The sequence below is a fragment of the Chelonoidis abingdonii genome, chromosome 3 (assembly GCF_003597395.2).
Source record: "Chelonoidis abingdonii isolate Lonesome George chromosome 3, CheloAbing_2.0, whole genome shotgun sequence".
NCBI lineage: Eukaryota > Metazoa > Chordata > Testudines > Testudinidae > Chelonoidis > Chelonoidis abingdonii.
Window position 1 is genome coordinate 155,316,738 of NC_133771.1, and position 23,426 is coordinate 155,340,163.

Below are 23,426 nucleotides of genomic sequence, written 5' to 3' on the forward strand. Positions count from 1 at the left end.
GTGCCTAGTAAGAATATGGGAAACCTTCCTGACAGCATGCCAGGGGCCAGCATGTAAGTGCATGTTTCCCCCTGAAGGCAGTTGGACTGGCACTGGGGAAGGGGGGTTGTTGATGCGCAGAAGCTAGAGGGATTCCCCAGCTGCTGCTCCATCCAGCGGCACATCAGGGATTTGGGATGCAAGGGAGATGCAGCTGCTCTTTGTGTGCTTTTCTTGTGGGGGAGGGATTGAATGCTGGGGAGACATGAAGTGCAGACTAGAGTAGGCTAGGAGCCGTGTGCCCCCTGGCTCCAGTAATGCTGCTGCACAGTGGTCATCTTGATGGGCCTTCTTGCAGAGTCCAAGCACGAGACACGGAACAGCAAGGAGCTAGCTGTGTGTGCTACAGGCAGCCAGAGGCATGGGGGATGCTGGGGAATCCTTTTGTTTACCAGAGAGAAGCATGTTCACTTATTAGGGTCCCCAGGAAATGAAGCAATATTGCCCAGGATGACTCAGCAGTGATCGGTGGGGCAGTGCCATACTGTGAGCACCTGTCTGGGGATTAAAGACTCTGGTCTTCTAGCTGTGGGGTTGGTCCTCACCTGAGCTATCTTCTCTTGGAATACACACAGCCAGAAATGCAGTTAGTCAATACCATGGGAGAGAGTGACTCCAGCTGTTCTTAACAGCCACAAGCTGAGTAGGGGTGCTGCTGGGAGGGTGGGGTGACAGTTGGCTGCTGCATAATTTCAGTATTCTCTGCCCTCCATTTACTTGGGAGGCACGCGCGTGCGCACACACTTTCCTAAAAATGTGTTTAATTGTGAATGCGTTCGTGGGAGATTTGAGCACCATCTGGAGCAGGAAAAAGAGGAAAGGACCGAGAAGCTATGCAAGTGCCGCACACACAGCTTTGCTGCTGCCCCTCACTCCTGACTTGCCCTTCTCCTGCTATTCCAGCCTGGGGTTCCCCACACACAGCTGTCCTGCTGTCCCACTGACCCACACTCCCCCGACCGCCTTGCCCCATTCCATGACCATCAATCTCCTGAGTCCAGGGCTTTTCTTGAGCAGATGCTGAGAATTTGAGCCAAACTGTGGGGTGATTTTGTATTGTAGGGCAATACTTACCCTGGGCTGAGACAAGGTCTCTCACCTCTTCTGACCTGAACAGACAGGTCCCCAGTGGGAAGGCTGACTGTGTTGCTGCCTCAAAGGGAACTGAGTCCCTAGCTGATGGCAGCAGGGTGTCCTTTTTAAAAAAAAAACAACAACCCACAACAGTGTTATTTTCATGTAATTATAGGGACTGGTGAATGGTGCTGGAGTGAGAGCCGTGGAGAATGACAGCCTATATGCGTAGAGCAAGTATAACATGAGCCATGCCAGGGTCAGCATCCCTCACACATGCCATCCCCTGCCTTGGGCGCTGTGAGAACATAGTCTAGTCTTCCATCTTTCTGATGAGGCTGCCAACAAGGATGTCAGTGTAATATAATGCAGTTTGGGCTGACAGGAGTGTTTGAGTCTGGGACCAAGAGTGCAAAAAGCATGAGCTACTCCACTGCTTGAACTAATGGCGTATTTTCCTTAGCTAGCAGCTATAGTAGGCTCTTCTCTCCTTATGTGGAACCTCCATCAGAGAAGGACAAAGCCCCTTACTCTTAGTGTGGGTTACACAGCCATGTTGGCGTTTTTCATAATGTAGACAGCTGCCCTCTGGGAGCCAGGTAGAGGTACCATGGGCTCATTTCACATAGGTACCAGACAGCCATCCCACTGTGGTGCCTTTTGATCCCTACCTCTCAGGCCAGACCTGGAAAAGCAACATATCCCCTCAAATGCCCAGTCACCACAAAGGCTAGGTGGAAGCATTGCTGCCTCTGTGCAGAGCCTGTCCGAGGCCTCAGGTCCTGTTGGGGAGGGAACATTCTATTGGCAGGACATGCTGCTGCATTCACTGTGCACAAAGACCGAGTTACTGAGGAACATGCCCAGCTCCCAGCTGTAGGTGACCCTTGGGCAGAGCCTGTAGGGGACATTGGAGAGAGGGCAGGATACTGGACAACATGGAGATGAAAGTGAGGGGAACTACAGTTGCTCTGCCCTCCTTGATGGTGCCTTGCATTGTCACATCCCATACCAGGGCACTGATTTCCCCAAAACCTGGTACAGTTTTGGCCACTGCTCTGTGTAATCCTAGGGCTGCCCGAGGGCTAGAGGGAATCCAAAAAATTCCTGTCTGCCACATGCACATTGGGCTGAACCAGTGCCACTCCCCTTGGCCATGCAGTTCCGCCAGGGATGACTTTGGCCCCTCTCCCTATCATACTAACACCCAAGCTCTAAGATTGTGGCCTGGTTCTGCAGAACCCAGTGCCATCCTATCCATGCTGATGAGGTGCAAGTCAGATTAGATTCTCTCAGACATCCATTTGTGACAATTCCAGCCTGTCCCCAACCCCAGCAAGCACTGAAGCCTGGGAATAAGCTATTGGTACCTTCCCCCATTCTCAAGTGACTTCTGTGGGTGGAGCAAACCCTCCCCACATCCCAGTGTAATCTGGAGGCCATGATATGACTGTAGCAGGTTCCCTGCAGGTCTCCCTCTGTCCCAGATGCACAGCTCTCCCCTTCCCTCTGTAGTTGGCAGCACTGCCAGCCTTGGGTGAGCCAGATGTTTCCTCTGGGAAGCATTACAGCGAGGGTGTGGGGCTTTGAGGCACAGCTCCAGGGTTTGCTCAGCTGGGGGCCGACACCCTCACTGAGTCAGACAAGGGACAGCCAACCCAGAGGCCAGCCCATTGAAGCCAGTGGGGTTTCCCAGGTGTGACCCTGGGCAGAGTCTGGCCCCTCTAAGTCTTGTTCTGGGGACTGGCTGCTGCAGGGGAGGCACAAGGCTTATTCTCTTATCTGATGCAAGTAAATCTGCAAGGTAGAGCCATGGAAACTGCTGCTAATGACTCCCAGCAGATTAATCTGCAACTCACTGCCACTTTGCTCCATGCAGGAGCCACCTGAACCCCACACTGGTGCCTTGGGGCTCATGACTTCAGCATTTTGGAGTTCTGTTTCTGCAACACATAACCCCCTCAAACTCCCGGCCAGTCCATACTTGGATGACACTGCAAAGCTGAGTGGTATAAGATCATGGAGATGGATTGAGGGGCAGGGGCGTGTCCAGAAATCAAGGATGTTCTTTGCTGGTGAGATGGAGGGTAGGTGAGAAATCCTTATCCCAGCTCCCTTGCAATTGATCTGTTTCTCCTAACCTACCCATCACATCTGTTAGTGCAAAGTTGGGTGTGGCTTGGGTTCATTTCGGGGAAAGTGCAGGAATCCAGGTGGCAGGGAACAGTTTGGGTCACTTGTTAAGTAGAGGGGTCACAGACATGGGAAGGGTTGGACTGTTTGGAAAGAGGTCTGACCAAAGCAACAAGTAATCTACAGAGCTCAAATGGGCTCTCAATTTGCTTTGTATTCAAAGTTGGAGCAGCAGTGAGGGTAGGAATGGAAAAGGACTGGTTAGGCCATCCAGCTAGTCTCCTGGGAGCTGGGTTGTCCCATACAGCCCATTCTGCAGGTCTCGGTATGCTCCCATGTGCTTGAGAAGGGGATTCCCCAGATCTCAAGGTCAGGGAGCCTTTCAAATAATTTAGTCCAAACAATGACTAACAATGTCATTTTGTTCTGCCACCTCCTGCTCTCCATGTTTCTTTCAGTCACTTCACTGTCAGGTATAAGTTCTGCTCCAGTCAGCCCCTGGAGCAGCCAGTGCAGGTAGAGGTGAGGAAGATAGGGTCCATTCTGCCTCAGGCATCAGTAGCAGCATTGACTGCTTGCATTGGATTTCAGCATCTTTAATCTTGGTGATGATGTCAGAGACAGAACCTGGGTGAAGTAGCTATTGTTGTGTCATGGTATGGGAGGTGAAAATAGTAATGTCACCTTTTGCCCTTCCCATCTGAGCACCTCAAAGCACTTCACACACACCTGTGAACCCAGCCTCCACAGCCCGCTGGGCTCAAGATCATTATTCCCCTATAGAGTGGGAAACTGAGGCACAGAGAGATGAAGGGACTTGACCAAGGTCATGCAGTGAGCCAGTGTCAGAGCCAGGGATGGACACAAGCTTGGCTCCTGTCTGTTAGTAGTAGAAGAATCTATACTTGCAGGTGTAAGAACAGATTTGCTAACCACACTGGGATGTTAAGAAGCACAGCCAGTGCAGTGGAGGATGCTCACAGTGAACTCAGGTAGAGGGAAACCCTGTTTACAATGAAGTAGGGCAAACTTCTCGCCTCATTTCATTGGGCTGCAGTGGGCAGATCACGGCGGCACTCGTAGTTGCAGTCTCCACTGCTGAGAGAGAAGCTGTTCCGGCAGTAAAGGGATTTCCCCTGTGCCGGCTTCTTTGGTGTTCTGGACTTTTCCATATCGCCAGTTCTCTTCCTTAAAGCTGGGGCCCAGAGGAAAGGCCCCACTTCCTTGGTAGCCCCTGCGGGCAGCTCTAGCAGAATTTCCATCTGGGGCGATAGCTTTGGAGGTAGGGGTATGTGTGCGTATATAATATATAGCAGGGTTAGTGTGACCCTGTAAAGCACTGCAGTATTTAAATGCTGCATAGTCTCAGGAGGAGGCTGATGCATGGACTAGAGCTGTACTGAACCCAGCTCCTGGGATAAAGGCTTTGTCTGCAGCACTTCTGATGTCCTGGATAGGTAACTGCAAAGGGCTTCACCTTGGACTTGCCACAGGGCTACCTGGAAGCTTCAGCAGGTGGTGTCTGCCTTCTGGGCAGGGCAGGCCCCTGAGAGCATGTCACACCCTGCAGTGGCCACCAGGTGAAATTCAAGGTGCTGCTTGCTATCCCCAAAGCCCCACATGGCCTGGGGCCATCTCCCTCCAGGATTGGCACCGCAACCCCAATCTGCCAATACAGCACATTGAATTATTTGGTTGGTTCCTTTTCTCTGTTTTGAGTTACCTGCAAACAAGGCCTGATTTCTGCAAATGTGCTCATCATTTCCCATTGGCCACTGAACCCCACACATACCTTGAGATTAGCATGGACCTTAGGGATCTGCCAGAGGCCCAAGGCTATCCTGCTCCAGGGCCCTCTGTGCTCTGATGCCCTTCAGCATTACAGGAGCTCTCCTACTGTATCATAAAGCAGACTCAGGACTTCTGGGTCAGCCTGTGCCCCATAATCTGTGAGGGGGAAGCTGGGGAATACCTCTTGGATGCCCCCGTTCTGCACTGTGAAACCTCCCAGGCTGTGAGGCTCCAATGGAACTGCTCTGCTGGGGAGCTGGAAGAGGGAAGCAGAGGGCCCTGAAGCTCTTGTGATGCTGCAGTGCTGCCAAGGCACGGAGGACAAAGGGAACTCCTGCAATTCTGCAGGGCAGGCTGAGCTAGGGAGCAGAGCATAGGGGGAATCTGGGAGATCTTATAATGCTGGGCTGAGCTGAGCTGGGACAAAGCGCATGGGGGTGGTGGTAGAAGAGAAAGCCAGGGAGCTGTTGTGGCTGCACTTCAGGGCTGAGGAGCTGAGAGGATTCAGCCCGGCTCTGAACAGGCCCTCCCACTAGGTGCTCCCTTCCTTTTCTCCCATTCTCCTTCCTCTCCCTTTTTGCTTCATTCTTTAACTCCCTGCCTTCTAAGCCCTGCAGATGTGACACTGATGCAATTCTGTGTCATGATTCAGAGAAGGGCTGGGACTTGCTTCTGTCAGATCTGAAGTCCCCAGCTCCATCACACACAGAGCCAGCCCCCAGTTTTTTGTGCTGAGATTGTTGCCTGGAGACTAGTTCTGCCCAAGAGACTCATCCCCAGGCTCTGGAACCCAGCCAGCTCCTCCATGCGCACCCTGGGAGTTTAGCATTCTTCATTCTCCAGGAGCAAGAGAAGCCCAGGTTCCCGATGGAAATGTGAAGGGTTTTACCCAGCCACCATTCCCCTCACTGCGTGCGCCCCGGCTGCATTTCTCTGTGATGTTCTACACACAGAGTATGGCTACACTTGCAGCTGTACAGCGCTGGGAGTTACAGCTGTCTTCGTACAGCTGTGTAGGGAAAGCGCTGCAGTGTGGCCACACTGACAGCTACCAGTGCTGCAGTGTGGCCACATTTGCAGCGCTGTTGGGAGTGGCTGAACAGGCATTCTGGGATACCTCTGAATACATCTGGAGGCCAATTACAGCGCTTTTGGTGGCCACACTTGCGGAGCAGCACTGCATCCCCAGCACTGCAATCATTATACCCCAGGCAGAGCAGGAGTACAGCCAGCACCACAGCCAGGGAGATGCAGCACTGTATGTGCCTTGCAAGTGTGGACGATGAGTAAGTTGCAGTGCTGTAAACCCACCACCAGCGCTGCAACTCTCCAGTGTAGCCAAGCACAGTGCTCTGTGTTCCACTCATTAAAGGCACGCTCCTAGGGTGGGAATCTCACTGCAGCCGAGTGAAGAAATCTCAGCGTTCTGAGCCAAATCCAGGTCCCACACCATTCAGTGGCAAAACTCCCATTGGCAACACCAGGACCAGAACTTGGTTTGTAGGGTCACATTTTGGCAAGTTTCAGGAGGAAGGATCAGCATTTTGGAGACCAGGTCAGGACTCACGTTCTAGCCCTAGCTTGGGGGAAAGGAGCTGTGGTTAAAGCACTGGATTTCTCAAGTCTATTGCCAGCACTGCAATGATTCATTGTGTGACCCTGGTTCAGTTCCCTCCCTACTGTGTGCCTCAGTTTCCCCTCTCTACTGGTACTGACCCAGCTCCTGAGAGGGTGAGGAGGGTTATGAGACTGAATTCATTAGTGTCTGTAAAGCACTTTGGGATCCTTGGATGGAAGGGGCCAGAAGGTTGTTATTGAAACAGCAGGGCAGAGGCTGTGCCCATTGAGTTTCCATGCACATTGCTGATAGTATATTCATTCACTGTGCACCAGGACAGGGGAAACACCCCAGGGTAAAAAGCACAGGCACGGGTTCCAGTCGGTGAGGCTACACTCCACACATTCCACACATCTACAGTGAGCTTAGCTAGGTGCACGTGGGCAGATCATAGTTTAAGAGCAATGACCGTCATGGGCCAACATTTCAGGTGTTGTAAATGGTGGGAGATGGTCATTACCTATGCACCATCCCCTGTGCACCTCCTCAAGGCAACGCATGGCGCTGCATCCACTCAGCCTCAGTTTCCCCAACAGAATTTCCAGCCAGCTCTGGTGATGTACATGGCTCAGCCCTTTGGCCAGGTCACCGCAAAAGTCCATCTCCCTTCTGGGCTAGCAGAATCCAAAGTTACAGTCCAAAACAAACACCAGATAAAGGAGTTTTTGTACCAGCTGGGCCTAGTTCTGAGCTCCTACGGTGTTATTTGTTCATCCCCCAATCCACTTCACTTCTGGTGAGGCCCCCCCTGCCATGACCTGGCTTAACAACTATCAGTGAATGCCAGGTGGATCCAAATAGTCCCATGTCAGGAGCTCCCTTCCCTCCGGGGAAGCTCCCACAAGCTGCAGTCTTATTCAGTGTCTCACTCCAACTACTTTTCCTTTCCCAAGTGAGAGCTGTAGGTCTGTTTTCCTATCCAGGCAGCCCCTAACTGAGCCAGAACTCTTTTTAGCCCCTTCCTTCAGGCCTAACATCCAGGACAGGAACAGCGGGTGGGGCTGAGTGAGCTTCCAGTAGCCCGTTAACCCTTTTCAGGTTCCGGTGGAGCTTGTAGGCCCCCTGACAGGAGTTACAAAAGAATTTAAATGCAAATGGCTGATTCTAGATAAAACTCATCAGAGACCCAAACAAATAACAGCAGCATCAGTGGGTGAGTACACTGATACCACTGCCCTCATGTGGACCAATATTGTCTCATTATTTCGTTGTACTCCCCCATCTATCTGTCTGTATCCATCTTCTGTCTCTTGTCTGATACATAGATCGTCACTTTGTTCTGTGTTTGTGCAGTGCCTAGCACAATGGGGTCCTGGTCCATGACTTGGGCTCCTGGGTCCTCTGGCAATACAAAAAATAATACTACTAATGGAGGTGGTTTGTTTAGAAGCAGCAGCTTGCCTCACGTTAATACAGAAGAACCGGGAAGTGAAACTAGCGAAGAGAAGCATACATAGTGAACAGAGAGCGTCAGTGCAGCCAAATCAATGAGATGTTAAAGTTTCTGTCCATTTCAGTAGCCTCAGGTGCTGTCAGTAATGCAGGGAAGATATTGAAACAAAGAGGGGATTATTGTTTTGACTGTGTTGCTGTAAATAATGTTTTAGATTCCTGTCACATTCTTCATTCCAAAGCACATTGTGGATTGGGCACATGAAGGGATTGCTCCCCTTTCTGCTGAAATGCAGCCACCTCTAGGGTGGGATGCCACAGCCATACTCAACCAACACTATATTTCATAGGAGGGGAAGTGAATAATAATATTGTATATTTACAGGGCCACATAACATCCAATCCTAAAAGTACAGGGGCTAGGGCACCACTGAAGATGTTGAGAGGGAGATGAGGAAGAGAAAGGGGATTTTTTTGGCCAAGGGCACTGGGGCAAACCATGATTCTTAAAAAAAGTGTGCTGGGATCTTTACCATCCCTGAAGATCATTCGGGATCATGTTTGTTAGGAGCTCATCCAAATACAGAGCTATTTACATAAACTGTCAACTGCAGGGAGCCCAGCTTCCCTTTCATGGAAAAACAATAACATAGAATTGCTGCACAAGTTCAGCCCAGTGGTCCACCTAGCCCAGTATCCTGTCTGTGACAGTGGTATCATGGTCTGTTTCCTAGGAAGGTGCAAGAAACTCTGCAGTGGACTGTTACGAAATGACCTGTCCCCAGGTGAAGTCTCCTCCTATCCGTATCAGTTAGAAGCTGATGCATGCCCTAAAGCAGAAGGGTTTCTATCCCTTCTATTTTTGTCTCCTCTCTAATGTAAACCTGGATCTTTTAGTTATTCACATAAATGTCTCATTCTGTTGAGCTCTTGACTTGAATGCTGTGTCTTGCAGCAATGAGTTCTAGAGGTTTAATAGTGCGTTGGGTATAAAACCTGAGGCTATGTCTACACTACAGAGCCTATGCCAGCATAGCCCCCTGACATAGACACAACATATGCTGTCAGAAGTTTTTCTGTTGGTGTAGGAATACCACCTCCCTGAACAACATTGTCTAAGCTGACCAAAGCACTTTCTGTCAGCATAGCTACATCTGCACTGGGGATTTTGTCAGCATAGCTACATCACTAAGGGGTGTGGGTTTTTCACACCCTTGACCAATATTGCTATGTTGGTATAAGTTTTAAATGTTCACTCCTATGTGGCCTAAAACACAGAGAAGGGGACGAGAACTAAAGTCATTCACACGTTGTAGTAATGGACAATGCATCAAAGCGTCTCTGCTTGCATAAGCTAGAGGAGAATAGCACATCTAAGATCCCAGCACCCCTTAATGACTGCTTTGCTAGCAGCTCACAGCTGGGGTCCCACATTCTGGCTCCACTTGTGACGTCTTCCTGGACACTGCTGTGTTATTTGATGCACATAGATTCACACCCCAACTTGCTGCACAATAACGTGCCATAGAAACAACCCACAAGTAGGGTGAGGCTGGACCAGTGCTTGAATGGGACATCTTCCAGGAAGTGGTGTAGGTTCTTCACTGGGAGATGCACTTCATGAGTTGTTACCAAACTCCTAGTAGCATGGCGTTATGGGGTACTGTAGTACAAGTTCTGTGTTTTAGATGAGGTGTAAAACTGGTATCCTGCCCACTCCTGTTCATTAAAGATCCCCGAGCAATTTTCTCAAGAAGGGTTTTCACCCCAGGGTCAGAGCCAAATTCCTCAGTGCTTGACGGAGAGTGGGGGAGTTGCATGCTAAAGGCCACTGTTACAATGATGGGGGGGAAACTTGCACATTAGAGGTTACTCTTGCAGTTCCAGGGGTGTTGGGGAACTTGCATGCGAAAGGTCACTGTCACAGTGCTGGGGAAACTTGCATGCGTGAGGTCACTGTCACAGTGCTGGGGGGAACTTGCATGCATGAGGTTACTGTCGCAGTACGAGGGATGGGAAACTTGCACTCTAGAGCACTGTTCTGCTTGCAGCGCTATTTGTGTCAGACATTGTTGGAGGAACAGCCCCAGGGGGATTTACAACCCCTGTAGCTCTCCCGCAGAAGGGCCTTTCCTGCGGCTGGCAGGTTAACAGCTGGACTGCCATACGTGCGGACAGCCACCCCGTGAGTGGAATTGCTGCTCAGGAGAGCACCTAGCTGATTTACACTCATGGCAGGCAGCGAGGAATAGGGGATGCAGCCACTTAGCCTGGGGCTGGCGCCTGCAGCCACAGTGAATCATGGCAGAGGCTTGCAGGCAAGCCGGGCAATTACCGTTCTGAATCAGAGGTGGGATTACCCTTCCCTGGGTGTCCTGGAGGACATGGCATTGGCTTCAAGTGACAGAGGGGAGGGGGAGGGGGAGGGATCCTGACTGCTCTGCTTTTCGATGCTAGTTCATGAATGGAGCAGTGAGCCCACTGACACTCTGGAGGGGAGAGTCATATGTCCATATCTTCCAGGCAGGGACAGTATGCTCTGTTCACGTTTTCTGGGAGAGGAGGACACGTGGCAACCCTGGAATGGCAGGAAGTGGGCACTGACTCCCACTGCAGTAGCCAGAGGCTGCACAATATGGGAATTGGGCATCAGTCACATAGAGCATCATCCCGGGATGAAGCACAGACCTCTGGCCCCTCTCGCGTGCCAGCTGAGAGGATTATCCATGAGGAGTAACCTCTGAATGGGATCTGTTGCCTCTCTGAGGATGGCAATTTGGGATTCATTCTTTAGCCAGTTAATTACAGGAGCTAATCAACGCTCTGTTCAGTGGGCTGGCTTTCCCCTTTCTGCTGCAGGCTATTAACTTCTCCCCTTGTTCTCTCTCCCCCTCTTCCCTGGTTCCCCTGGGCACCTGAAGCAGCAGCGGCCGGTGAAGCAGTCCCTCAGTAAGTCCCTCTGCAGAGAATCCCACTGGAAATGTCTGCTCCTCTCCCTTCTCATGTATGGCTGCATGGGAGCTATGACCTGGTGCCATGTGACCAAGGTCACCCGACTGACCTTTGACAGTGCCTACAAGGGCAAGTCCATGATGTATCACGATAGCCCCTGCTCCAATGGCTATGTTTACATCCCCCTGGCCTTCCTGGTGATGCTGTACGTGGTCTACCTGGTGGAGTGCTGGCACTGCTACACCCGCAACGAGCTGCAGTACAAGGTGGACGTGGACAGCGTACATGAGCGGGTGCAGAGAATGCAGCAGGCCACCCCGTGCATCTGGTGGAAAGCCATCAGCTACCACTATGTCCGGAGGACCCGGCAGGTCACCCGCTACCGCAATGGGGATGCCTACACCACGACCCAGGTGTATCACGAGAGGGTGAACACTCATGTGGCGGAGGCCGAGTTTGACTACTCCAACTGTGGGGTGAAGGACATCTCCAAGGATCTGATGGACCTGGAGAGCTACCCAGCCACTCGGCTCCGCTTCACCAAATGCTTCAGCTTTGCCAACGTGGAGTCCGAGAACTCCTACCTGACCCAGCGCGCCCGTTTCTTCACCGAGAACGAGGGGCTGGACGACTACATGGAGGCCAGGGAGGGGATGCACCTCAAGAATGTGGATTTCAAGGAATACATGGTGGCCTTTTCAGACCCAGATAACCTTCCCTGGTACGTGTCCCACTACGTCTTCTGGGTGGCTGCCCTGCTGACCCTGTCCTGGCCCCTGCGGGTGCTGAATGAGTACCGCACCTCCTACGTCCATTACCACGTGGAGAAGCTCTTTGGGTTTGACTTTGTGGCTGTAACCCCAGCTGAGGAGCGCTCCTTCTGCAGGAGGATGCCCCGTGTCAACACAGTGGACAGCACTGAGCTGGAGTGGCACATCCGGTCCAACCAGCAGCTAGTGCCCAGCTACTCAGAGGCTGTCCTGATGGACTTGGTGGGGCTCTCCAGCTGCACCAGCTACTCTGCTTGCAGGTACGGGGGCTACCGGCAGAACTGCGAGCGGTGCCATAGGACTATAAGCAGCTCATCCATCTTCTCCCGCAGCGCCCTGAGCATCTGCAACGGCAGCCCAAGGATCCCTTTCAGCAGCAGCCGCTTCTCGCTGGGCCGCCTCTATGGCTCCCGGCGCAGCTGCCTCTGGCAGAGTCGGAGTGGGAGCCTGAACGAGCAGAGCTGCCCAACTGAGCAAACCCGGCTTTCCAGCCAGGTCACAGTGGAGGAGGAGGACCCTCCTGCTTACCAGGATGCCCTCTACTTCCCCGTCCTTATTGTGCACCGCAACGAGGGCTGCCTCAACCACGACCACCGTCACCTCCATCGGAACGGGTCCTGCATGGAGACCTCACTGTGAGTGGAGGGCGGCGAGGATCTCCCTCTTGATCACCATGTCTCCAGACACAGGGACTTCGGAAGGGAGGGGATAGCCAGGAAAATGAGGCACCAGTGCCCCGCTCAGCATGTGGGATGGAGAGGTCACTGCCTCTTGGTCTCCAAGGATAGGCTCAACAGCTTCTGCATTTGCCACATGGCCCCTTTGATGTCACAGAGGAGAGGGTGGCAGCAGGATGGGTGAGCAGCAGCGCCACCTGTGGCATGGCACAAAATGACAGGACTGACGGCCACATGCAGAAAATGGTAAAAAAGAAAGGACTGAAGGAGGGAGCTGGGTGCTGTAGTTCCACGCTCTGCCTCGAAAGGCCCCCACTGGTTGGAACAGTGCTAAATGACAACTACCGCCCACCACCCTGCTGCACCTGTGACCTCTGCCCCTCTCCCCCAGCGCTGCAGACTTGCTCTCCCACAGAGGGGTCCTGCACGGGGCCAAGAGGAGCAAGGCCTGGCAGCACATTCCCTTTGAAGCAGTGATTAACTCCTCATGCGCCAAAGATCCTGGGGCACCCGGGCCCATAGAGCTGAAGGGCAGTTTAGAGGAAATGCTCAAGACCACAAGGCCAACTCTTTCGCCCTTTTGTTGAGACTGTGCTCTGACTGTTACACTGTCCTCAGCTGCTGGGAGGGGCATTGCCACCAGATGGCTCTTTAGAAAGCCTCAGCACTCCAGGGCCAAGAATCAGCATCCCCTAGGTAAAGCTTAAAGCATTCCTAGGACTTTTTTCCATTTGGAGTTGCAAAGAGCAGGAAGCAACAGGGAATCTACTGAGGAAAGGCCAGACCTGCCGTTAGAGCACAGTCACATCATGAAGCCAGTAGGTCTGGCAGGAGAAGGCCCAGCCTGCAAACCAAACCACGGAGACCTGGGTGTGCTGGGAGTTTTCGAGAAGCCAAAGACACCCGATGGGGAAGGGGTGAGTTGGGCAGCTGGGGACCCCCAGAGCTTGAAGTGAGCGAGGTCTAGTCATAATTAATTCAGCCAAGCAAGGAATCTGGCATCCAGGGAGGTTCTGTTAGGTTCAGCTGCAGTTTACCTATGAATAATAGAAGAGCAGGTTGGCAGGTCTTGGGAAGAGTAAATATTACATGAAGTCAAGCTGGCTCCAGACTCCAGTCACTAATACGAAGGGAAGCTGGGTTTGGCACAGAGCTCTGAGGGCAAGAAGAGGCTGGAGATGGGAGAGGGGTGGTGATGTAGAGAGGCCCAGAGTTTCTGCTGTCCATGCTGGTGAAGGGAAGGGCTGCTAACAGTCTGAAACAATGCAACCCCTTTGGCTCATATAGTTAAAGAGGGCTCCTCTCAGCATGATCCTCAGCTCCTGGGCCCCATGCTCCTCTCTGAAGGGTTTCCACTGGCTCCTCAGGGGACTACCATATACAGTCTGCCCAACAATCTCTTTAGGGTGCCTCTCTCATAGCACAGACCAATGGGCAGAATCCTCTGGCTGGCTGAAAAGTGAACAGAAACAATCCTATTGAAAATACTCTGTAAAGGCCGTGCTCCCAGGTTCCGTACAGAGTCTGTGAGCATGTTTACTGGAGGTAAAAGAACCCACCAAGCCCTGAGGGCAGGAGCCAGTTCCCTGGGAGGAGCTAAACACCAGCAGTGGTGGCATGAATGCAGCTCCCTGCCCTGCTCTGGGCAGAAACAGAACCTTCAACTCAGGTGTCTGCAGCAGCTAAAACCACAACAGTTCACCTTTCAGGTCCCAGTCCTGCAATGAGATCCATGTGAATGGCCCCCTGCATCAACATAGAGCCCCATTGGTCAGTGAGGATCCACCTATGCAATCCAATAGCAGTATCAGGGCCTAAATGGGTCATTTTCTTTAAACTTCTCCCTGAAACTAGTGCATGTGGGTGAGAACTCCTGCTAGACTGGGCTTGTGGATGTGGCCATTCAGGAGCCAATCCTACGTACTCAAGCTCCTGCAAATGATCCTTATAGACATGAGCAGTCACTTGAAGTCAGTGGTTCTACTCACCACTGGTCAGGGTGGCAGGATCATGTCCTCAGAGAGCAGCAGCGACCACACAAGGCATTTCTTTTACGCTAAAATACAGAGGGTGGTTAGAAATGAGGGGATCATTTTGGAACGTGCTCAAGAAAACCCCTGATGGCCCATTACCTGGCTGCAGTGAGTTGCCTTTGTCCCACGGACATGTCACACTGGGGTCTGAACGTAACCATTTTTGTAACCCTGGAATGGACTCACCACGGTTGCCCCCCTTTCACCACTTCATATGCACATACCTAGAGGAATCGGCGTCTCAGCACGCTCCCTGTCCTGCAAGCCCTTACTCAAATGAGGAGTCCTTACTGGAAACAATGAAGCTATTTGCATGAGAAAGGATTTGCAGGAATGGGCCCATAAATACTTGGTGGGAGGAGGGAAAAAGGAAGTTATCAAGGCTAAACTGTATTTTTTGTAGAGATCTTTCAAAGTCTGTGCTAGGGTGTGAGAAAGGGGTACTGAGATAATGCCTCTTAGGCCAACAGGCTCTGGGCTGGCTCTGTTTGTGTTGCCTTCTCCATTAGCACATCACCACACCTCTTGAACTCATTATAGACTCACTAGTTTTCCTAAGGCCCCTTTTCCATTCAGCCAGCTGGTCTGTGCCTGTTGAATGGCCGAGTTCTGGCCTTGGCCAGTGATCACCCCAGTCCCTGCTGTTCGTCAGCATTTCCATCACCCACCCTGGCAGAGAACTGCATGGAGCAATTCCCACCACTAGTGAGCAGCAAGCTTTGAACCCAAGCAGCAGCATAGTTCTCCACTGCTTGAGCTAAAGGATCAACTCCAGTAGCTGGCAGCAGGAGCAGGCAGGAGATGTCTGTCCCCCTGCAGGTCTGCTGCAGAAAGGGGACAAGGAACACACTGAATCAAGTGTTACATTGCATTGGGTTCAGCCAGACCTCCCCTGGTCCATTTCTGTATGTAATGTGCTGTACTGTTTCACGGACTAGTCTCAGTGCCTGACCACTTCCTGCATCCCCCACCCCTCTCCTCAGTAATGCTGTTATGTTGGTCACTTTCCAGAATCTGACCTACCTTTAGGGAATTTCTCTAATAAGAATTAATACTTCACTAACTTCTCCCCTCATTTCCAAGATAAAGATCTTTCCCCATGTTACTAACGGGCCCTGAGACTGTTGGATCTGAAAGAATTTTAAACATCTCATTGACTTTCCCCCATCCCTGATGAAGTTTATTCTCTGGTCTGCTATTACGCAATGAAATTCGGCTGGTCAGTTTCATCCTGAGGTTTCTAGTCAGTTTCACTTGTTCTCAGGTACTGAAACAAAGACTGTTTGAACTGAAACTTTTTTAAAGCCTCATAGTTCCATTCAGAGTTTGTCTTGTCAAAGTCCCCTCCTCCACTACAAAACCTCCCGATGGGCCAGCCTATACCCCACCCTGCTCCCAAGGCCCGCCGGGGATATCAGCTGGCGGCTCTGTCATAGTATTCTTTCCCAAATTTGAACCTTAGCGTCCAGAAAATGAGATACTAGCAGGAATCCTCTAAGCTTAATTACCAGTTTAGATCCTGTAGTGCTGCCACCAATCAGGACTTTGGGTGGAATCCCTGATTAGCTCCGGTCTTCCCAAAACCTTCCCTGGGGACCCCAAGACTCAGATTCCTTGAGTCTTACAACAAAGGGAAATAACCCACTTCCCTTCCCCCCTCTTTACCTCCTCCCAGATTCTTCCCGCCCTGGGTACACTAGGAAAGAGAGACAGATTTAAGCTCCATGAATTTAAATAAAGGGATTCTCTCTTTCCCCCTCCCTTCTCCCGGACAGAGAGATAAACACAGAGAACAGGTTTTCCCTTCCCCCCGTCTTCTTCCTCCCACAAATTCCCTGCTGAGTACAGACTCAATCCCCTTGAGTCTTATCTAGGAAAAAAATCAAACAGGTCTTAAAAAGCAAAACTTTTAATAAAAAGAAAGAGAAAAAAAATACAAGTTATCTCTGTAATCAAGATGAAATTTTACAGGGTCTGTTAGCTTATAAAAAATGGATAAACAGCCTTATCCAGAAAAAATACAATTTAAAATATTTCCAGCAAACTACACATTTGCACATAAAGAAAAAAACCCAAATAAAAGGACTATCCTGTCTTTCTACCTTTGTACTTACAGATTGGAAACAGAAGATTAAAGAGCCTGTAGAGACGTGTGGTGACCCTCAGAGCCTAGAGAGCGCACTCACACAGAACAAAGGACCCACACCCAAACTTCCCTCCACCCAGAGTTGAAAGTATCTTGTCTCCTGATTGGTCCTCTGGTCAGGTGTTGTTTGTTAACCCTTTCCAGGTGAAAGAGACATTAACCCTTAGCTATCTGTTTATGACAGGCTCCTTCATGGGGCTGGGAGCACGGGCGTGTATTTGGTGCGGTTCACTCCTGTCCCGGACACCTGCCCCTTCTGCGGCATGAGGGAGACCCTGGTGCATGTTTTCTTGGAATGCGCCAGGTTGCAGCCCCTATTCCAGCTCCTCATGAATAGACTGTTGCATTTCTGGCTGCACTTTTCCCCTCACCTCCTTCTCTATGCACTCCCTATCCGTGGCCCCACAAAGTCGCAGGACCTCCTGGTCAACCTCCTCCTGGCCTTGGCTAAAATGGCCATCTACACAACCAGGGAGAGGAGGTTGGCCGATGGGGACTCCTGTGACTGTGGGGCTTGTTTCCGATCCTCTGTCCGTTCATGTATCCAGGCAGAGTTCCTCTGGATGGCATCCACTGGCTCCCTTGACTCCTTCAAAGAGCAGTGGGCGCTGTCCGGGGTGCTCTGCTCGGTGTCCCCGTCAGGCGCCCTTCTTTTGACCGCACTCTGACTGCACTCCTGTCCCTATTCTTTTATTAGTTGTCCCCCAAAATCAGTAGGGTTTTGAGGTCCTGTAGATCCTCCCCGTAGGCTGAGGGGAGGATCCTTAAGCAGTGGGTGGTTCCGCCCACCCACTTCCCGGAACCCAATAGGTCCCACGACAAAACCTACATTTTGGGCTTAAATGGCAGTGGCCCTTTAAGAACTGGTAGGTTTAAATAACCAGGCCCTAGGTTATCCCTCTGCTCTTCTGTTTCCATTGTTGTCTGCACACTCTGCCAAACCCAGACCTGGTGGAAGTGGCTACAGCTCCACTGGCTCCTCTTATACCAATTGAATTTGGCTGCTAGTGCCTCATTCTCCTCCCACTCAGGGCCCAGTGCTGCTCCAGTTAATGTCAATGGAATAGCTTCTAGTGACGTGAATGGGAGATGATGGAATGTGCCCTTGAGCCTTGGTAATGAGGAGTATCACCACTGAAGTCAATTGAGTTAAAATGGGCTGTGACTGGGGTATGTGAGAGGGGACTCAGGCCCTCTTGGCCTTCCCCAGCTGTTCCATTTTAAAGCCGCTCATGGCTTAGATTAGGCTACACTTGCCATCCTTCTGTGCCCAGGTGCCTTAGATCCATGGATTTATCATAGGGGTCGGCAAGTCTTTCGGTTTCCCTGGGGAGGGGGGAGCCCACAGAACAGGAGCAAGTTAGAAGGGTTTGCTTGCCCACATCCTTTATTTGCAGCAGCAAAACTCTACTGCCTAACACACTGCCCGTTAGCTTTGTCCAGTCCTGTTCACATCAAGATTCTTTTCCCCTGGGTTCAGGTTCATCTTGGTCCTTAGATAGCTCCATTTTCACCCATACCACCCTCAAAGTCTCATTGTGGAGACTGTCCTACCAGCCAGCAAGACTAGGCTTCCTCTGGATGCTGCTGCTGACTTGGTCAGAAGGGCTTTGCAGAGTGATGGGAACCACCCACTCCCCCAGGAACTGGGACTGAACAAATTCCCCCACTCCCAACCAAAGTTCATGTTTCAAACACAACTTCTCCATGTGGCACAATTAGGATCACTAATGCTGCTGGGAGAAGTTTTGCCTGGAATTCTCCACCACCAAAGCCTGGGCCAAGGTTGTCCAAGATTGCTTGAAGCCCCTCCAAGCTCTCACGCTGCCTACCCCTCTGTGGACTGAGGTGTTGCTTCTACAATGTCCCGAGCCCCTGCCAGTCCCAGGGAGAGGAAAAGCAGGTTCAGCAATCCAACCCAGGCCTCCCATGGAGCAGCACTTGTACTGGAACCACTAAAGCCACTGCTGATTTGGGGGCACCTTTAAGAGCAACTTGACATCGCATAGGCCAGCCCGCATTTCTCCTTCAGCAACAGGGAGCAAAGCCGTCCCGTGGAGTCTGATCTCCTGCCATTAACTCCTCACCCAATTCTGATCCCCACTTTGAGAGGAAGGCAATTAACAGCCCTAGCTCCCCTTTTCCTGAGCTACCCTTTACCTAATGGTGTTGGCAGCACCCAGTGGGGATCTGGTGCTAGGATACATGGGGAAAGCTTGTGCCATAGAGGGGAGGTTAAGCATGAGGCATCTCAATCTGATGAGGAAAGGGCAGACTCGGCCTGCATGTGCGCGTCAGTGCGTGACCGCACACAGCAAAGCCTCTGGACAGCTTGGGTCTGCTGCCTCCTCCCTGCTCTCCTGACGCTAGCCCATTAATAAATCCAGCAGTTCACTTGAGCTAAGATTCTCCTACCCCGTCAGATAAGAGATTCTCACCATGTAGTGGAAGAGTCCCCTGGGCTGAGGGGAGGAAATGCTGAGATCAGAGGCACCAGTGGCCAATTAATCCCTTTGAAATCCAGCAGCTTCTCCAACACACTACCTTTTTTCTAAGCGCTGTCCTAAGGCAGATGGCAGCATGCAGAGCCAGCGCTCTGGGGTATCTGCCCATCATCCCTGCATCCTTCCTGTGTCCCTTTGCGCTTGCTGAGATTCTGCTGAGTAGATGATGACGGGAGCAATGCAGCTGCCAGCCTAGGCACTGGTACACACTAGAAAGTACCTTGACGGGAACAGTCACCCAGCCTGGGTCTCTAGGGGGCTGGATCAGAGCAGCCCCATCTGTATGGGACTGTGTCTCACCTGACTTTCCTGGACCCCAACGAGAAGGCTATGGGGGGGAGGGGCTCCATCCTCCTCTCCGGTTCCTTCCTCCCCCAGTCCTGAGTTACAGTGGAGTCAGGCAGGTACCTTGCCTGAGAGCATGAGCAGGGGCTAGGACAAGCCCTTCCAGCCCAAGCATTTCCCTCCCTGGGGCAGGACAAGCCACAGTCATGAAGGGAGACCTGGATGCCAACTCTAACAGCATAGTGGATTTGCTGCATCTGGGCATGGGGCACAGCCAAGGCGGCTGGGGGGAGCAGGGATGAAGGCAGGAGATGGCCTGAGCTGAGGATGAGAAACCTAGAGAGGCTGGGCTTGAACCAGGGACTCACAGATGTTGTCTCCCCCCACCCCACTTTGACAGGCCACTTAGTCCAACCATTCACCTGGGGCCTCAGCTCAGAGTCCAGGGCACCCCCCCTCTTGCCCCCATATTCCTATCCCAGGGACTGGGGGGAGAGGATAGCAGCATCCAGAACTGGTGCACGTGTTTATGAAGGAGTGAGGGGGCTAGTACGTGGGTGTATCCTGTTAAACAAGAGGAGTGAGGAACCTATCATGTGTCCAGTCAGGCCCACATGAACGGGAAGATGTTTTAATTCTCCAAGGGACACAAGTTATTTACATTGTCGGCACAAAGCACCAATCCTCCAGTCTGTGTGACAGTAACCACCACTCGTATTTCACCCCCCTCCAGGTTGGGATGGGACCCAGGGACTCCCATGTGACTATAGACTTAGCAGCATTGTCTGAACCGGCCAGGTATCCATTCTCCCTGCAGTCTAGTGTCTGAGCTCAGCTATGTCTGTGCTGGGGATGGTGATTCCTTTGGCAGCTCATTCGATTGCCCATCTGCTCATCTCATGATAGCATGTTGCCTGGTATCTAACTTGAATTCTCCCTGCTGTATCTTAATCCTGTTACTTCGCCTCCGTTGACTAATGAGAGTAATTGGCCCTGCTTCTCTCTACAACAGCCCTCTCTGTATGAGCAGATGTGTACCCTCTCTCTTTTGCCTTCTCTTCTCCAGAGCCCACTTGCTCACTTTCTTCCAGTATCTTATTACACAGACCATGTGCTTGCTGGACTGTGCAAACTTTTCTGTCCAGAGATTCCTTCCTTGTGTCCTACTGTTCAGCCCTGAAGAAAGCCAACCCGGGAGAGGGGAAAGGAGCAAAGCAAGGAGGGGGCCACTATCCTGCAAGCTGAGGCTGATTTCCCCTCTCCCGACAGCTCAGCAGATCTCTGCAGAGTGATTTTGCTCTCTGTGTTGTAGGTGCTTGGCACTGTTTTCCCTATACCTGTGGAGAGCAAAGCCCCTACAGCCCAGATCAGACCATATCCCTTAGGGAAGGTAGGAGCATGCTGGAGCTAGGCTGCAAAGTGAGGGGGAGGAGAAGGGTAAACTTTTTTCGTCCCTGTCCCACCCATTCTGGTCTCCCTTATACTGGGGTTTGTTCTCAGCACAATGCTTGCCAGAGCAGGCTTTTACCCACGGAGCACGCTGCTTGAAACGGGACAGCAGCCAGGCCCCTTCTCCTCCCAGCACGTGGAGCAGCTAATACAGCCTTCAAAGAGAGTAAGGTTAATAATACTCTTGAGCTACTTTGCATTTCCTGTTGCTGCCAACATACCTGTCATGCAAGCACCTGTCAAGGTTTGGCTTTGCTAATTAAAAAGGGGTGGGCGGGTGTGGTTCAGACAACCCCTAATCTGAATAGACATATTGCTATCATTTTAGCCACTATCATTTTTGCTTTTGAACCTTCCCCAACAGCGCTGGGTTCCCAACCGTTTTGCCAGTGCAGTGCAAGGAAGCGAAACTGACCAGCCTCGTGTCATTGCCTGCATTGCAACATGTCAAACAAACAGTACTGATGAGGACAGCAGGTGAATTTTCATAATGTTCTTTCAGATTTAACATTGGCAGGCACTGTTGATAAGGCAGGGAGAGGAAGGTGAGGGAGGGTGATCCTTGGGGTCACCCTCTGTATGGCTGACCCCAAGGATTCAAATATGAATCAGGCCCCCCAGGTGCATAGCCTGGCTTAAAAAGGATAGAGTTTTTAAAAATAAATATCTTTGGGATTCTTTTTATCTGCTTTTAGGTCTTTGAGCCTTTACAAGTCACGTTTTGAAGCTCTTCTTCCCAACCACAAGGACTTAGAACTTTCTTTTTTCTTTAAACGAAAGCAGAGACCTTCACCATATAAAGTGATCCCCAAGAGCTGGAGCTTGATGAAGAACACTAACAATCACAGGAGTTGACAACACTGCATTTCAGATCTGATTCTTGACAATCCAGGGCAGTGCTGACAGCCAGCAAATTTTCACTATGGAAAATGTAAAGGCTATTGTTTGTTTGACTTTTTTTTAAAAAACCTCTTTTAAAAATACTCACAATCCAGAGAAATAGCCCTTTGCTGCCCTTTGTTTTGCAAATAATTAGTTAACTTTTCTCATCTTTTCCCTGTGTTCAGATTAGGCTGAAGCAGCAATTGAGGGCACAGGTGATTTTCTCTACTCACTGCTTGGGAAGCAGGCAGGGGGAAGAGCATTGCATATGCTCAGTGGTGACACTCCTTAAGAAGAGCGAGATGGCTGACACTGCGCATGTGAGTGGCCTTTACATGCAGGCCCCCAATCTGCAACTGGCTCTACAGGAGTGGTCCTCTGTACCTACGCAGAGTCCACTAGGGGACTGCCTGTGGGATTCAACTGTAAGATTGGGCCTTAATCTTTAAGAAGACAAAAAGGGTGATAAGCCAAGTCGCTCCTGGTTTCGGGCAATAACAGTATAATATCGTCCCCATTGTTTAAGTATTACTCCAGTGGTGAAATCACATCCTTAGCCTTTTGTTCCAGCCATTCTGATTACAACCTTGGTAATTTCTGTTTAATTATCACACAAGTGATGCTTTACAGCTGTCAAGTTTAAAACCAGGTAGTGGAGCTGATACTGTCCTGCAGTATACAGTGAGAAGTGCAGTATGTGTGGTGGAGATCTGAACTATTACTGCGCCAGCCAGAAAGCATATTACCCAACCATGGGCTGCCACAGAGCTCCACACAGAATGAATGCTTTTTAAAAAATTAAATTAGTCTGTGTTGAAGAAAATAAAATATATGGCTACTTGGCTCCATGCTATCCCAATAAATGGCCTGTGATTTAAACATCAGGCCAGTGGTATATTCCAACTGAAATGCACATGTTGGCACAGAGTTCGCATAGCCTGGCTGCGTGATATGTTGGGTCATATAAAATTTGGAACATAGGGTTGTTTTTTTCTCCTCCCCCTTGTGGGCACTGTTAACTTGAATGGATATAATGGGCATTTTGGAAAGAAGGGAAAGGGGTCTAGCCAAGGTGCAGGTAGAAATTAATGGGCTGTGTTGAAGCCAGTGGAGCTACACAAGGGTGAATATGGCCCATCTTTTCCACTTGCCCTTGAATCCAGACTAATCAATCCCTTGCAATAGTTATTTTATGCCTGGAATTAACATTGGGATTTTGGTGAATAAATCACCTTCCAGAATCTACCTGATCTTCAGCAACGGGCTTGTGAGATCCAGGTACCCCTGTGGCCAACCTGTTGTCAGGAGGTTCTGCCTCCTCCCTCCGTCATGGAACCTAGAGTTACACTTTGAAGGGGAATGTTATGCCCAAGGATTTGATCTCGTCAGCTGCACTGAAACAAACAAATTGACCACTGCCATCTAGGGCCAGGAGCCTTTTTCCAAACATCAACTCTTCCCAGCCAGGACATGGCATTTTCCACAGCCTTCCTGCCTACAAGTTCCAAGGTCTAAACTAAACTTGGAAGAAGCCTTAGGTACCTCCCCTTCTTGTTCTTGCCATGCCTGGTCTGTCTTGGGGAAGTCCAAGGAGATCATCTTCCTGCAATCCACAGCCAGTCTCTACCAGCAGGTACATCACCCACCTATGCAACACTTTCAGAAACTGCTGAGGCTTCAG

At 51.0% G+C, this 23,426-nt stretch overlaps 1 protein-coding gene across 1 annotated transcript; it reads left to right on the top strand.

Annotated features, from left to right (window-relative positions):
* The first annotated feature begins 10,974 nt into the window (after nt 1-10,974).
* Nucleotides 10,975-15,907, top strand: TMEM151B (transmembrane protein 151B). Its single transcript, XM_032770731.2, has one exon. It carries the CDS (start codon nt 11,050-11,052, stop codon nt 12,406-12,408), a length of 1,359 nt encoding a protein of 452 aa, XP_032626622.2. The 5' UTR covers nt 10,975-11,049; the 3' UTR covers nt 12,409-15,907.
* The last annotated feature ends 7,519 nt before the right edge of the window (nt 15,908-23,426 follow it).